The sequence below is a fragment of the Telmatherina bonti genome (genome assembly GCF_933228915.1).
Source record: "Telmatherina bonti genome assembly, chromosome: 19".
Classification (NCBI taxonomy): Eukaryota; Metazoa; Chordata; class Actinopteri; order Atheriniformes; family Telmatherinidae; genus Telmatherina; species Telmatherina bonti.
The window spans coordinates 26056326-26072242 of NC_136617.1; the positions used below are offsets into that span (position 1 = coordinate 26056326).

At 40.6% G+C, this 15917-nt stretch overlaps 1 protein-coding gene across 1 annotated transcript in view; it reads right to left on the reverse strand.

Annotated features, from left to right (window-relative positions):
• Positions 1-15917, reverse strand: part of csmd2 (CUB and Sushi multiple domains 2) — a gene marked incomplete at both ends in the record, with an annotated part of 242218 nt that overhangs the window by 156570 nt on the left and 69731 nt on the right. Inside the window, 2 exons of the mRNA XM_079259047.1 lie at positions 2432-2639; positions 12562-12756. Coding sequence (XP_079115173.1) covers positions 2432-2639; positions 12562-12756 — 403 coding nt within the window. The remainder of the gene's footprint in view (positions 1-2431; positions 2640-12561; positions 12757-15917) is intronic.

Sequence of the window (15917 nt, forward strand, 5' to 3'; positions counted from 1 at the left end):
TCCATCAAGTAATCATGTAAATCAGCTTACGAGCAGACACATCCAGTAGTTAGAGCAGCCACATTATAACTGTTCTTTTACATCTCCAGTGCAGAACACTTTTGCATGAGGGCTTTGCCTTTTTTAATCTCATAATCTTGTGGTGCCTTTGGGCAATATTTAGGAACTCACTGTTGTAGTTTCAAATGTTTTTGTATGCAAAATATGAGAATTAAGACCTGACTATTGTCAGTAGACTGGGAAATAATCATTAGGCATGAATTTTCTTGTCACATGTGGGGACAAATCGGTCCTTAATATCTGTAGTTCAGCAGATAGAATGTTTGTGTTTGTCACTGTTGTACTGCTATGTTAACTTTTTGATGCTTCACTTCTGTCCATGTAATTTTAGTACAAATGTTTAGTACAAAAACATATCCAGAAGGTGCTGCTTTAAACCTGTGGGAAGGTTGTTCTCATGTTGAAAATCTTATCGAGCTGTGAATGGTTTCCAAAAGTAATAGAGTTGAGACTTTGAAAAAAGGAAAATGTACATCTAAAAATTTGGATGAAATAAACATATTTTGTGATTTTTATGAATCAGTAAAGGATTCTTTTTTTTTCTTTTTTTTTTTTTTTAATTTATTTGAATAGGGACAAATTTTCACCTTTTCTTTTTTTATTTCAGAATTCAGTAATACAAAATAATATAACCACCTTCTCTTTTGAATAAGCAAGTTATATATAATGTTAAATATTTGATGACAGGTATGACCACTGGCAGCAATGAAAACAATACCAGATATAAAAAAAATCATAGAGAAAATAATAATCTGAGAGAAATAAGCTTTGATGTTGCAACCGTAAATGCTAAATTCTACATTAAAGCTAACCTAAAAAACCTCCTTTTAAAAATAACTCCAATATCTTTTTTCACAGACTTTGGGGATTAAATCTGAGACCACACTAGTTTGACACTCGTGGGACAAAGAGAGAACACATCCATAAGTCTCTCATTTCTTGAGAGGATGCATGTATTTGTTCAGCAATGTCAGTGCTCTGCTCGACCTCTAAAGCAAACACTGTTCAAGCTTTGCAAAAATTAGATGACAGTACAGCCAGTTTGTCTGCAATGTGTCCTCTGTCTCCTCTGCTGCATTTTCCTTGTAATCTGCATGATCAGCTGTGACTTAGTCTCTGCATAGCTTGCAAAACAACGCTTCTTCCTCCTACTAGTAACTCACCATTCCCCCTTTGTTCCCAACACAAAAAAGAGGCAAATCAAAGCGGGGGATGAGTTACTGATAACATGATAAAAAGCATGAAGAGGCAACACGAGGCTGAAATCTGAAGGAGTCAAATTCTCCACCGACTAAGCAGAGACTAAAAGAGATTTGAGTATCAGGCAACAAGATAGATCCCTCAGACTCCATCAAGTCCTTATGGGAAGTGTTTTGCTTAACCACTAAGTAAATTCATAAAACTGATGTGAAGATTCCAGTGCCCATCTCATATTAAGATGCAACATTGAAGAAAAGAAAAAAAAAAAGCAAAAATAGCCTCGTCTGCTATTTCTGGTTTGTGCATAACAATCCCAAAAATGAACTTGCATTATTTTAATTTTACACAAGCTCAAAAGCCTAATATACTTTCCAAATGTATAAAAACTGAATCTATCCACCAATATTCACCCACTATATATTTTCCAAGCTATTATTAGACTTGTGTTGTAAGAAAAGCAGAGAGGAGAACGGTGGCAAAGAGAGTGTGAAAGGCTACATCTGTTTGCACAAGTTCTTAGAGCGCCAGCACAAATATATTGTAGCATGGCTGAAAGTGAGAATGTGATTGTGTGCATGTCCATTTGTGGCCATATGGACTCCAGTACGTGTGTCTGAGATTGTGCATGTATGTGCAACAGCATGGCACGGCTGGCTGTGGAAACCGAGCTCACTAATTACTTCCTGAGCTGAGATAGCTGTCAGAGAGAGGAGGAGCTGCCACATATGGTGAGAGACCCACAATGACGCCAGGACATCCTGCCCCTTCATCATTAAAGTTGAGTGTGTGTTTGCATGAGACCGAGTAACTAAAAGTAAGTGTGAAAGTGAGTGAACGAGATTGAGTGTTCAAATTACACCTTTGAACTACCCCAACAAATGCTGCCCCCAAAGAGTTTGTAATATAGAAGCAAGGAACTGTCTATCAAATAAATTACTATTATCCAGTGGTTTCACTTTAAAACACGCTACCAGCAACACTTCAGAGACAACCATGATCCAGCTCCAAATAACCAATTTAACACCCACCCACTTCTAGTTATACTTTCCACAGCTTATTCTGTGTTCATGAAAGATGCCTGTGTGCAAGGGCTGCTGTGCTAGACTGACTTCCTCTCCTATCCACTGCTCAGCATTCTCTCTGGACAAAATGCTTATAGTCATCTACTCACCACTGTGAAGATCCCTCAGTGCCGCTGACCTCCAGCAGGTCATAGTCATCCTCCAGCTGAAAGTCAGAGAAAACCAGGGCAATGGTGTCTCCTGGCTCAGCCAGCACAGTCCAGGTGCAGTCAGCGTTGTTGTTATACTCAGCTGGGTAATTGGGGGTGGTGATCACCCCACTCTGGCCCCGCAGTGTCCCTCCACATCCATCATCCGCTGCAGAAAGTGCAGGATAAAGAAACTTAATCACAAATGTGCAATGTGTAGATAACTGATGATGCAGAGTAAAATGGGAAAATAATGATAGAAAAAGCAGATAAATACAATGTAAAGCTTAAATGCCACAATTATGTGACCTTTAGCTATCAGACTGCCATACTATGAGTAGGCCATTTTACACTTATAGAGAATGAGTACTGTGCAGTTGCAAAGCAATCAAAACCCATTTTAAATTGCCAGGAGGCAGCAGCAGTTTTTTTTCCCCAGCTATGGACTTGGATGCAAGATGTATGGTCAGTGAAAACCCCCAGCACCGACAACAATCACTATTAAAAAGGGCAAATGAGCAGTAGTTAAGTGGGTGAATAACATCCTCAAAGACATGAGTTCAGAAGTTGTAGGCTCATCCAGAAAGTCTTCTGAACTCATTTATTTTCGTCACAGCACATATGAATAGCACTCATGAGCTCAGCACAGAGCTGTTCTTGCACGGTGCAACAGAGACATGAACACTGACTGTCCAGACCTAAATCCAAAGTAAAATATGTGGAGTGAACTGAAGAGAGATGTGTACAAGAGGTGCTCTCACAATCTGACAGATTTGGAGCATGTTTGAAAGGATGAGTGAAGAAACATTTCCCAAGTCGAGATGTGCAATGATGATGGACTCCTACCCAAGAAGACTGAATACTGTGAATAAATCACTGTTCAGTATTCAAGAACACTGAATACTGTCAATAAAACAAAACTGTTTTCAGCTAAGTATTAGTTGGAGAGTGTGCACACCTATGCAGCCAGCTAATTGTACTCTATGTACTTCTGGTACAATGGTACAAACACATTGTCTTCTTTCTCTGATCTGGCAGTGTGAAATTGCCTTAACTTTTGTTTGTTTTCTTGAAAGAAAGTTTCAAAGAGGTTCATATTAGGGCTGCAACATACAAGAAAAGAAAGGTTCCCTTCATCCCGCCTGTGTGATGCAGATACATCAACTGTAAACTGCAAAATAAAGCTACACCTATCTGCATATTTTAAGGAAGTGATGTAATGTGATTCTGAACACTGCTGTGCAATCATTCTGTGAATGCATCAACTGGAAATCAAATGGACTCCTACTGTCTCAGATGCTCCATGTAGACCCTAACGGATGCAACAATAGAACACATGGAGTGAGAGGTGTGATGGTGGAAGGTAAAGAAAAGAGCAATGAAAATGTGGATGCAAAAGATCTTGTAGCTAAAAAGAACAGCATTTTGGCTATTTTGGTTACAATAGACATGACAAAATACAGACTCCTCTGTGCATAGTATGTGGAGGTTCTATCCTAGGGTCCCTTTTTATTCTGTTTATATTGTGTCTGCCACCACACAGTACGAGTTACTTTGCATGTTGATGTTGTTTTACTTGTCTCAGTGAGTAATGTTGAGGCTATTAAAATCACTCTTGGAAAAGATCTTGAGTCAGTCAACCATTAACTGGTTGATGATAAGCCCTCTTAACACCTGTGTAAGACTGGGTCTATTTTATCTGGAACTAAAAGAAAACTGGCTTAATCTAATGCTTCTGATTTCGTTGGGCAAATTATTTTCCTTTTCCTCTAAGGAAATTACTGGGATTGTGTTTAATTCAATGCCACTTGGATTATGCATGTTCTGCTTGATTCTTCAGTAGCATAAACTTAAAAAAAATTACAAAAGTGGAAAATTATCTTACTTGTTATCTTATATGCACTCCAAGCTGAACTCATATAGGTAGGAAAGAGTTCAGCAGAGCTGGTCAGTTCTCAGTCCATCTCAGGGTAGAACAACTCAAATCCTTGCATAATATCATCAATGATCATGTTCCAATGTACCGATGCTCTAAAGTAACCAAAGTTTATGCTCGGCGTAATAATAAAAGAGCTCCTGTATGTATGTGTACAAGTGCCACAAGTTAATAATGCAACCAAAAACAATTTTTACACTGGTTTAAGAACCTTTTATGGAACAAGGAGTGTGAAGCTTAGTTAAGTGTGATGGACCTGCTGTCTTGGGTTGATTTTAGTAAATCACATAACATGTTTAATAAAGTTAATTTATTCTCTGGATGTCTATCAAGTAAGGTTCTCTTGCTCATTTCTGTTATGGTGTAACACCAAGGGCCATGCTGGCAACAATTTTTGTACTTCAGCATGTCATTCTTTCCTTTGCATTTTTGTTGGAGAAATGAAAATCAATTAATCAAAACTACTGGCACCGATAGTATAAAAAGGCCTTTAAAGCTGCAGGGACACCACTAAAAATCACAGTGTGGCATAAACAAAATATCATGGAAATATCTCCAATTGTAGAAAACGGAGAAATCCTATCCTTTGAAGAACTTAGGAAAATACATAATTTGAGCATAAATAACTTTTTACACTATTTTCATTTAAATTCAGTTGTCTCCAAATTTTCCAAAGAATGCTTTGATTTTAATTTTGAGATTGATTAAAAAAAAGACTCAGACTTCTATCCTCAAATACAAGTGCAGTCTTGGGTTTATATAAGCTATTGCTCCAGTCTTTAAATCCAAACTTAAAAACAGAGTCACAATGGGAATCTGACTTAGGGCTCCAACTCACATCCACAGAATGGGAAAATATTTGGTGTGATATTAAAATAATTTAGAAGTCAGTTAGAGGAAGAATAATACAGCTGAGAATTCTTCATAGAGCATACATTACTCTCTCCAAACTTGAAAAAATAGACCCAAATATGTCAAATCTTTGTTGGCATAAATGTGGACAAGTTGGTAATCTATTTGGCTATGCCCAGCTGTCAATCCATTTTGGACAGAAGTCTGTAGTTTGACGTCAGTGCTTATTAATATAAATATAACTCCATATCAGTCCTTATGTCCATTAGGTCATAGGACCACAAAATTTAAAACAAGACGAGAAAAGAAAACAGTGGGCTGAGCATTTGTGTCTGCCAAAAGAATAATTTTACATTATTCTTACATTCTTACATCTTACATTATTACAGTGGAAAATTCACAAGCCAAAATGCTTCTCCATGAAAACATGGTAATCTGAATTTCTAAACCTTATAATCATGGAAAGAACAACAGACATGCAAAATGATACTAAAATAAACTCTGAAACTATGTGGAAGCTGGTACGGGGACACATGGGATCACAAATGAGGGTTTGATGTCAAATGAGTTGTTTTTTCATACAAGGGAGACAGTTTCCCATTGGACATAGAGGGAGTGTGTGTCCAGGCTTTTGACATGTAGTATATAAATTATGTTTAGTAGCTAAAATGGAAGAGTTTTGCATGGGTATGGACATATACACAAACGTGGGTATGTGTTTATATATTTTGTATACAGATGTAAATGTAGTTGGTGTGTGCATGTATATATGTATGTGTGTAGGTATATGTATGTATAGGTTTATGTAAGAACAATATGTTTATATATAGGTAAGCAGGCATGGACATGCTTATCACCTGGCCTTCTGATATAGGCTTCTCAAATATCAAATATGAGTATGCAAACATTTTACAGCAAACATACCCAGATAGCAGCAATTTCTCTTATGTTTTGAAAACAGTGACATATTAAAAGGGGTGGAATAGGCATAATGCATGACGACTACACTGCCTTTTTGCTTATATATATATATTAAAAAAAAATAAATAAATAGTAACTGCAACAGTGTGGGAGATTGAATTTACTTTACATATTCCCTCTACATAAGATGTTCTCTTGCTTGCAGCTACTTTAACAAATAGCTATGAATTGTGACATTACAGCAATACACAATGGAGTTTAAAATTTGTTGGTGCTGAGGGATGGTGGTTTGCTTTAACAGATTTTCTACCAATGTGTAATGTTTATCACAGACATTGAAATATATTAAATTTTAGTCTAACTTTGAAATAAATTTTATCATCAAGCCTCGTTTACAGCATTGTATATGCCAGTAGCTGTATTTTCATTACATTTTTTCGCAAAAGAAAAGCAATACTTGTAAGTTTCGACAAACAACAATTGCGATTTGCGGGTGATTCCATTGAGCATTGTTTATAGAATTAGCTTCGGGTCTTGTAAAATGGTGGTACTCTCACAAGATTTTATGAGCCAAGATTTTAGGCTCATTTCCTTTTCTAAAATTCTGAAATTAGGGGTTTGTTCCAAGCCGTGCCATCTTTACCGGAAATGAATGAGTCATGACCACCCCCAAGTCACATCTGGGGACATGTTAATGTGAAAAAAGTGTTTTCATTACACTTCTGTGATATATTCTTAAATCAAAATGTCTGAAAAATAACCTCATGAGAGTGTAAAAATGTTTTAGTAATATTCTAAACTTTTTCTGAAATTAATAGGCGTTTACATTAGCGTTTTTTTTATTGCGATATTTAGTTTTTCCACAATTTTAGGAGTAATGGAAATGGACCTAATGAGAAAGAGGAAATAATGATTCAACAAAAAAGAAAAAAAATCCAATCTTTGAGAATCAGGTGCTGACTTAGTGGAAACTTCCTAGGTGAAGTTTGGTAAGGAATTTTAAAATGCTATTTTAAAAAAAGAATCAAATATATAGAGCATTATTTTGTATTCTATGGTTACACATATTTTTGCCACAAGCCAAACAGCATATTTTTAAAGTCAGTAGCATAAAAATGTGCAATGAGTTACAGCATATTGTTACTTTGTCTGGAGTTTTTGCCAAAGGCCAGAGAGACAACAGTCGCACGGTTTCAAATTGCCCTACAGTGCTTTTACAATCATCATGAGGCAGAGTAGGGGGCATGATGCAAACTAATGCAACATGGAGGGAAGTGATTAAATTCTGATTAATTCAAATTTGTGTTAATCAAAGCAACTCTTCACTCCTCAAGATAGCTTTAAGGAGATTATTAAATAATAAAGCAGTCATTTAATGTGTTGCCAGGATAATACCCGAGGCCCAGCTACTGATATTTTTATTATAGCTTTGAACAATACAGTATTTGATATCTTGGGGAGATGAATGAATAAAAGTAGACTGACTATAGACTGTATGTAACTGTAGTTCTGACACATTGGTGAACAGAGGGGACAGAAAGTTTAGAACAAAATCTTGATATATTTTTCTTGTTTTTTTAAATGTATTTATTTATTCTGGAGGTGTCTAAGCTTGGAATTTGGAATTGGTGGCCAGCCAACTGCCTGTGCAATGTTTAAAGTGGGGAAGAGAGGAAGACCTCAGAAGCGCTAGGCCCTGTCTATCATCCGTCCTGCCTGTCACCATGGCAAACCCCTGAGGGAGAGCAAGAGAGTGTTTGGACGAGCAGAAACCTGTGAGGTGTGAATTTCAATGGGAGGAAAACCACAACAGAAAGGCAAGAAGAAGGGGATGAAGAGGATGGCAGGTGACATGCAAAGATGGGTGAGAAAAAGTTTGGAGGAAGGTGGACAATGAAGAAGAAAAAGATGGTATGTGGGGTGACAGGTGATTGTTGCAGTGGGAGTGACAGCAAATAGAATGCAGACAGAAAAAAGGATAAGAGAATACATTGATATTCCATACAAGTGTTTCTTCACACTTGAAGGGAAATCTCTGGACTTCAAATCCCCACCTCAGCTTGAATCTCCCTCATTCTTGCCAGTCTGAGATTGATACTGGCCAATGCAACCAGTGTACAATGGATGGAGCCAAACCATCAATACCATGGATGAAATGTAACCAAAAAAGAAACTATTGTACATGAAGATTTCAATTTGCTATTTGTGCAGTCACCTGCAGACGGCAAACTGCTTCACATGGTCAATGAACAGTCCTATTTCCATATACTCCCTTACCCCAGAGATCCACTGAACGCGGAAGCGTTGTGGAAACACGGTGAAGTGGTTGTGGCAAGCTTTCTGTGCTGCACCCTATTTCACCAGCAGTTTCAGAGCAGAATGTCTGTGTCGCAGTTCACATGAGGATTGCATAATCATGCCGTAGTTGCTGTAGGCCTACTTAAAATGCTTTATAAAACTACTTTAAAGTGAACAATAAACCAGCAAATAAAAAAGTTGGCACAGTTTGACCGTGTCTCATGGGGCAGTCTTCATTTCTTTATAGTAGGGATGTTTGGTGTCAAAACAACATGTTACAAAAAGCGCAGCTTTCCTCTTCTAAGATAAATGCCTGTTTTTCATGATGCCATTCATTAAGTAAAACCGTCTCACTCCTGAAGGCTTGGTGCCGGTGCCAGCGGTGATGGAGAAATGTTGATGTTTCAGAGTAAAATGCATCCAAAGTGGACATGTAGTCTATTACTGGCTAAATCCACCGGATCCACTTCGGTTTTCATCAACTCATTTCCTGATTAAACGATCCACTCTGCTCTATATTGACCTGGTTTCAAAGCAGCAAGTGGCAAAAATAAAACCAACGTGTATTTTAGAGAAGTGGAAAACTGTGACGCTTCAGGGATGCTTCAGAAACACACCGCAGCACACCTGGCAAAACCATTCCTTTTTACTAGTGTTGCCGTGATCAGCAAAAAAGGCGCAGCACTGCCGCATTTAGTGGATCCCCTGGGTTAGGATGTCATGCTTTTCTATAAAGTGTAAAAGGCTGCATCAGTTTGTGGGTGTCATGGTAACCAACATAGCTGAGGAGGAATGGGCAAGCTAAAATAACATTAATATTATGATATGAACTCAATAAAAGTGCATATTAAATACCACTTGCCTTCACAGCTAACAGCAAACGACCATGCATACATTTTATATATAAACATTTTATATGTATATGTTTTTTTTTATATCCTATTTTCATCTCATCTTCATCAATCTTAATCTCGTCTCCATCTTGTCTTTATCTGTCTTCATCTCGTTTTCATCTCGCCTTCATCCCGCCCTCATCCCGCCTTCATCTCGTCTTCATCCCGCCTTCATCTCGTCTTCATCCCGCCTTCATCTCGTCTTCATTTCGTCTTCATCTCGTCTCCATCTCAACTTCATCTAGTCTCCATCTAGTCTTTATCCGTCTTCATCTCTGCTTCATCCCGTCTTCATCTCGTCTTCATTTCGTCTTCATCTCGTCTCCATCTCGTCTTCATCTCGTCTCCATCTCAACTTCATCTAGTCTCCATCTAGTCTTTATCCGTCTTCATCTCGTCTTCATCTCTGCTTCATCCCGTCTTCATCTCTGCTTCATCCCGTCTTCATCTCGTCTTCATTTCGTCTTCATCTCGTCTCCATCTCGTCTCCATCTCAACTTCATCTAGTCTCCATCTAGTCTTTATCCGTCTTCATCTCATCTTCATCTCTGCTTCATCCCGTCTTCATCTCTGCTTCATCCCGTCTTCATCTCGTCTTCATTTCGTCTTCATCTCGTCTCCATCTCGTCTTCATCTCGTCTCCATCTCAACTTCATCTAGTCTCCATCTAGTCTTTATCCGTCTTCATCTCGTCTTCATCTCTGCTTCATCCCGTCTTCATCTCGTCTTCATAAAATAGGATTACCTATCTACATGCAGTTGTTGAGAACTTGATAGCAATAAGACTTTTTAGAGAAATACGGCACAGCTAAAAAGGTAGGTTACTATCTAAAGGAACAAAGGAAGAAGTAACACCAGGGCTGCCCAAGTCCAGTCCTCGAGCTCTACCATCCTGCAACCTTTAGATGCAACCCCTGTCCAGCACAGCTGAGTCAAATAGCTGAATTCCTCTTCTGCATGTCATTCAGCTCTGCAGAGGCTTGCTAACGAGCCACATATTTAATTCAGGTGTGTTGGAGAAGGGTTGCACCCAAAAACAGCAGGATGGTGGATCTCGAGGACCAGACTTGGACATCCCTGAGATACACAGTCTTATATTAACAGACTGGCATTTGTGTTTATTTATATGTCAAGTGAACACAACTAAAAGACAAAATGAAGAGCACAACGCAGGCAATGTAAAACATTATTTTTGCCATCAACCGCTGACTACCATATTTGGTCCAGCCGTGGAGAGTGCATACTTGCACTCTCCTGAGTTTACAGTGGTGAACAAGCCAAGATACTCTCACTGTTCCTAAGAAACTGTGCAAACTCTGCTGCTCCACATAGGAGCAGACTCTATAATTATACACTTATGAAGGAGTCAGGTGTACATGTTGACTTTTAAGTATTAGTGGGAGGCATTAATTAATTACAAGGAAATTGTCTCTTTAATTGTATTTTGTAAAAAGTTATTAGCATGTAATTTGTGCTGAAATAGTAACCTTATGTCTAGAGTGGCTGGACAAATTCTATTACTATTGCTATTTTCTATTTCCGAGGATGGAGCCTAATGGAGGGAATCAAACAAAAAGAGTTTGCATCTCATCAGAAATTATTCTTTGATCACAGACAGAAAAAGACCAAAGAAAGAAATAGCATAGTTACTGACTGAATTTTACAAATATTATTTGTTATGGGAACACACACATGCATACACATTGATTTCTCTTCTGGGAGCAGAGTACAGGCATGTGCCTGCATGTGATTGGGTGGGTGGGGACTGTGCTGGCGCATGGTGCCCAGCCATGTGTGCTCCTATGTGGGCTTCCTGACTCCCAGCCTTGCTACAGATGGCATAGTGTCTCAGCAGTCTGCTCAGCAGGCACACTGACACAAACCATTGGCCACATGAATATGCAGGCATACACAAACACCCTCATGCACATAAGACAACAAGTGGACAAGCTTGGAGATAAAAGCTCGCATGGTTAGAACATGTGCATCTATTGAATTTTATATGAGAAATATCCATGTTTTTTTTTCTTTTTTTCGCTTTTTACCAAGAGAAATTGTGTGAAGTCATCTGCAGTGGTGTAGCATTTGCTTACAAAGAACTATTCTGAAAAACTTGGGTCAGACAACACACACTGGCAGGTGTCGCTGCCGCAGGGGTGCTTGCTAACTCTGAGGGAAGGACAACTGGCACAAGCACCTGACTGGGAGCAAACACATGAGGTCCTGCCATAGTAAATAAGATATCAGTATAACCCCTGAAAACATTGTCAGGTCATGTGAAGGCATCTGTAAATACACATGAATGTACGCTGAATGCACTGGATATTGGATGTAAAAAGAAAAAGAAACAGAATGAATTGTACTGTACATCTGTAGTCAGAGTTGAAAGAAAAGGAACGACCATGCTGGCTTCACTGTTTGAGTTGTGCATATTGCTTTAGGCCAATTCCTGTTAATGTCAGTTGCTTTATGAAAGCAAAAATGGATTAAAACAAATACTCTGGTAAGAAGCATAATTCTGAGTTGCCTACCAAACCTTTTGGGACCTAAAAAGCCACTTCAAAAGCCAATCTTCCAATTAAACCAAATAAACTAAAATTGATTAAAATAGAAAATATTGTATAAATAATATGACATTGGTTTTGAATTGTAATTCAATATAAGTATTCGAAAAAAATAAGCACCAAACATGATAAACTAAAATACAGTACTTTATGTCACTCTTCAATATTTTGTTGACCAATCCTTTGAGGGAATCCCAACATCAAGTGTTTTATTTAACTCTCAATCAGACTTCTGCACCTTTTCACAATTATTTTTAAGTTTGTATATCAGCAAAATGCTCTAATTTGTTTAGGGCTATATTGTTTGTTTCTTTTTTTTTTTAAATCATTATTTTACATTCAGTTAAATTAAAAAGCAATGTCTTGTTTTTATAAATCATAATTTTGCATTTTTTAGTTATCATTAGTGTAAGTAACATGACTGACTTTTGCAAATTTTACCTTTGCTTTAATGGAAGGGTATGAATAATTTAGTGGGTGACTGTATATGTAATTATTTTGTAGATAAAAACATTTCAAGAGATAAGTTGACAATGCTTATCTCTAGAGAACACAGCTATCTTAAGCCAACTTCCAAGATTAAATACCACTTACAACAGAAAGCCAATTACAGTTTATTCTACATACCTCTGCAGTATGGAAGAGGAAAATCCCAGGCAGCAGTCCCAGCTGAAGTGGCGAGGCACGACAGAGTGGTGTGACCCTCCAGCACAAAGCCAGGGCTGCAGCTGTAGCGGATTTTGTCCCCAATATTGAAAGTGGACCCCTGCTGGTGGCCGTTCAAAAGCTGTCCAGGATTACCACAAGTGTAACTGGGCAGAGCTAGAGAGAAAGCAGATGAAAAAGACAGTCATCTATGCAGTCTGTATCATGGTAGAGCTGCTCAGAGAGAAAAGTTAAAGAAGAAAATCCAAAGAGGTCTGGTGAAGGATAATCACACAATCCCAACTCTTTGTAACATTTGTGAGGCATCTGTAATCCAAACAGTAGCAAAGCTAAAACATTAGTGCTTCAGATTATCAGATGAGACCCTCCTGAATCATTCCTGACCAGTTTTAGCTGTAGTATAGATTAGGGTTAGGCGATAAGACCAAAACCCAATTTCACAATATAGCTCATTTTATATCCCCATAACGATATAAAATTGTTTGTGTAATTTTGTCTCAGTCATCAGTTATTTGTCAGATGTGCTTGGCAACAGCAGCATTGATCTCCTTCCATCTGCGGGAACTATGGCCGTATGACGTTTCACAGGTCAATACCTGTTGAGGCGTTTACATCTGGAGTTTATTATGAGTGCTTTCACCAGCACTTGACACTGCTTTTGAGGCTTCTGCTTGTTGACTGTCTTCTTTGTACTGATTCTTGCACAGGTGATAAAATGATTTAGTTGTGTCAGAGTCCATTGTTGGGACTGTGAGCTAGTCTGTTGTTGGTTCCATGTCGGTCCTTTTATATCCAAACCCTGTCCATGCGACAGAAATTTCCCTTCTTTTAGGTACAAGCTCATCAGTTTGAGTTGGCCGGTCATCTTTTAGCAAATCACCCTGCCCTGAAACGTGTCTGCTACCATCTTTTTCCATGTTTGTTTATCTCTTGCTGCATGCATGCTGTAAAGTGCATCTTGATGTAAAATACTGCAATAAAGCACCTTATCATGGCATAAATGATAGAGCCTCATCAGAAACGATAGACCTTTTTCTATTGTCCAAACAATATATATTGTCATATCGTCCACCCCTAGCATACATGCATGCAAACAAGTTTGCTTAGTATTGCAGAACCTCATTTAATTGCTTTGTGTAAATCATGTTTAAAGGAAGTTTAGCCAAGCTCTTGTCGATCAAACTTGTGTTATTTTGTTCAAGTAAAAAAAGCACAACCCTATGATGCCCCCTTTATGACAACTGATTGGTTAAGCCAGCAGTGCATTCAATAGGATCGGAAGCGGAGGTGTCATAATTAGATGATTCCTTTGCTGCATTTTAAAAATTCTGTGTAAAACCAGTCATCAAACATGCACAACAAACTTGCATGCAAATGGCCATCCAGCTTACAGGTCCAGTCACACACACGGGTGAGGGACCTGGCCAGAGCATGTGCTGGACATTGGATACAACTCAGTTCCGCCACAGGGACTGGGCTGAGCTCAGTCGAGGCCAGAATAGCAACATAGTTCACAGGTCAAGCACACTCAAGCTTATACCTTCATAGTATGATTCAAGCTAAGTATTTCACACACACACACACACACACACACACACACACATATATATATATCCATCCATCCATCTTCTGCCGCTTATCCGGGGTCGGGTCGCGGGGGCAGCAGCCTAAGCAGAGCCTAAGCACATTTGCCAACTCTGCGGGGGGGATCCCGAGGCGTTCCCAGGCCAGCCGAGAGATGTAATCCCTCCAGCGTGTCCTGGGTCTTCCCCGGGGTCTCCTCCCCGAGGGACGTGCCTGGAACACCTCACCAGGGAGGCGTCCAGGAGGCATCCTGACCAGATGCCCGAGCCACCTCAACTGGTTCCTCTCGATGCGAAGGAGCAGCGGCTCTACTCTGAGCCCCTCCCGGATGACTGAGCTCCTCACCCTATCTCTAAGGGAGAGCCCGGCCACCCTGCGGAGGAAACTCATTTCAGCCGCCTGTATACGAGATCTCGTTCTTTCGGTCACGACCCACAGCTCATGACCATAGGTGAGGGTAGGAACGTAGATCGACTGATAAATCGAGAGCTTCGCCTTCTGGCTCAGCTCCTTCTTCACCACGACAGACCGGCGCAGAGCCCGCATTACTGCAGACGCCGCACCGATCCGTCTGTCGATCTCATGCTCCATCCTTCCCTCACTCGTGAACAAGACCCCGAGATATTTAAACTCCTCCACTTGAGGCAGGACCTGACTCCCGACCCGGAGAGGGCAATCCACCCTATTCCGGCTGAGGACCATGGTCTCAGATTTTGAGGTGCTGATTCTCATCCCAGCCGCTTCACACTCGGCCGCGAATCGCTCAAGCGAGAGCTGGAGATCACGACCAGATGAAGCCAACAGGTCCGCAAAAAGCAGGGACCCAATCCTGAGGCCACCAAGCCTCAACCCCTCGGCTGCGCCTAGAAATTTTGTCCATATAAGTTATGAACAGAATCGGTGATAAAGGGCAGCCTTGGCGGAGTCCTACCCTCACCGGAAACGAATCCGACTTACTACCGGCAATGCGGACCAAGCTCTGACACCTGTCGTACAGGGACCGGACAGCTCGTACAAGGGGGTCCGGTACCCCATACTCCCGGAGTACCCCCCACAGGAGCCCCCGGGGGACACGGTCGAATGCCTTCTCCAGGTCCACAAAGCACATGTAGACTGGTTGGGCAAACTCCCATGCCCCCTCCAGGACCCCAGAGAGGGTATAGAGCTGGTCCACTGTTCCGCGACCAGGACGAAAACCACACTGCTCCTCCTCAATCCGGGATTCGACTATCCGGCGGACCCTCCTCTCCAGGACCCCTGAATAGACCTTACCAGGGAGGCTGAGGAGTGTGATTCCCTTGTAATTGGAACACACCCTCCGGTCCCCCTTCTTAAAAAGGGGGACCACCACCCCAGTCTGCCAATCCAGCAGTACTGCCCCCGATGTCCACGCGATGCTGCAGAGGCGTGTCAGCCAGGACAGCCCCATAGCATCCAGAGCCTTAAGGAACTCCGGGCGGATCTCATCCACCCCCGGGGCCTTGCCGCCAAGGAGCTTTTTGACCACCTCAGCGACTTCAGCCCCAGAGATAGGAGAGTCCACCCCTGAGTCCACCAGCTCTGCTCCCTCATGGGAAGACGTGTTGGTAGGATTGAGGAGGTCTTCGAAGTATTCCCTCCACCGACCCACAACGTCCCAAATTGAGGTCAGCAGCTCCCCATCTCCACTGTACACAGTATTGATGGAGCACTGCTACCCCCTCCTGAGCCGCCGGATAGTGGACCAGAATCTC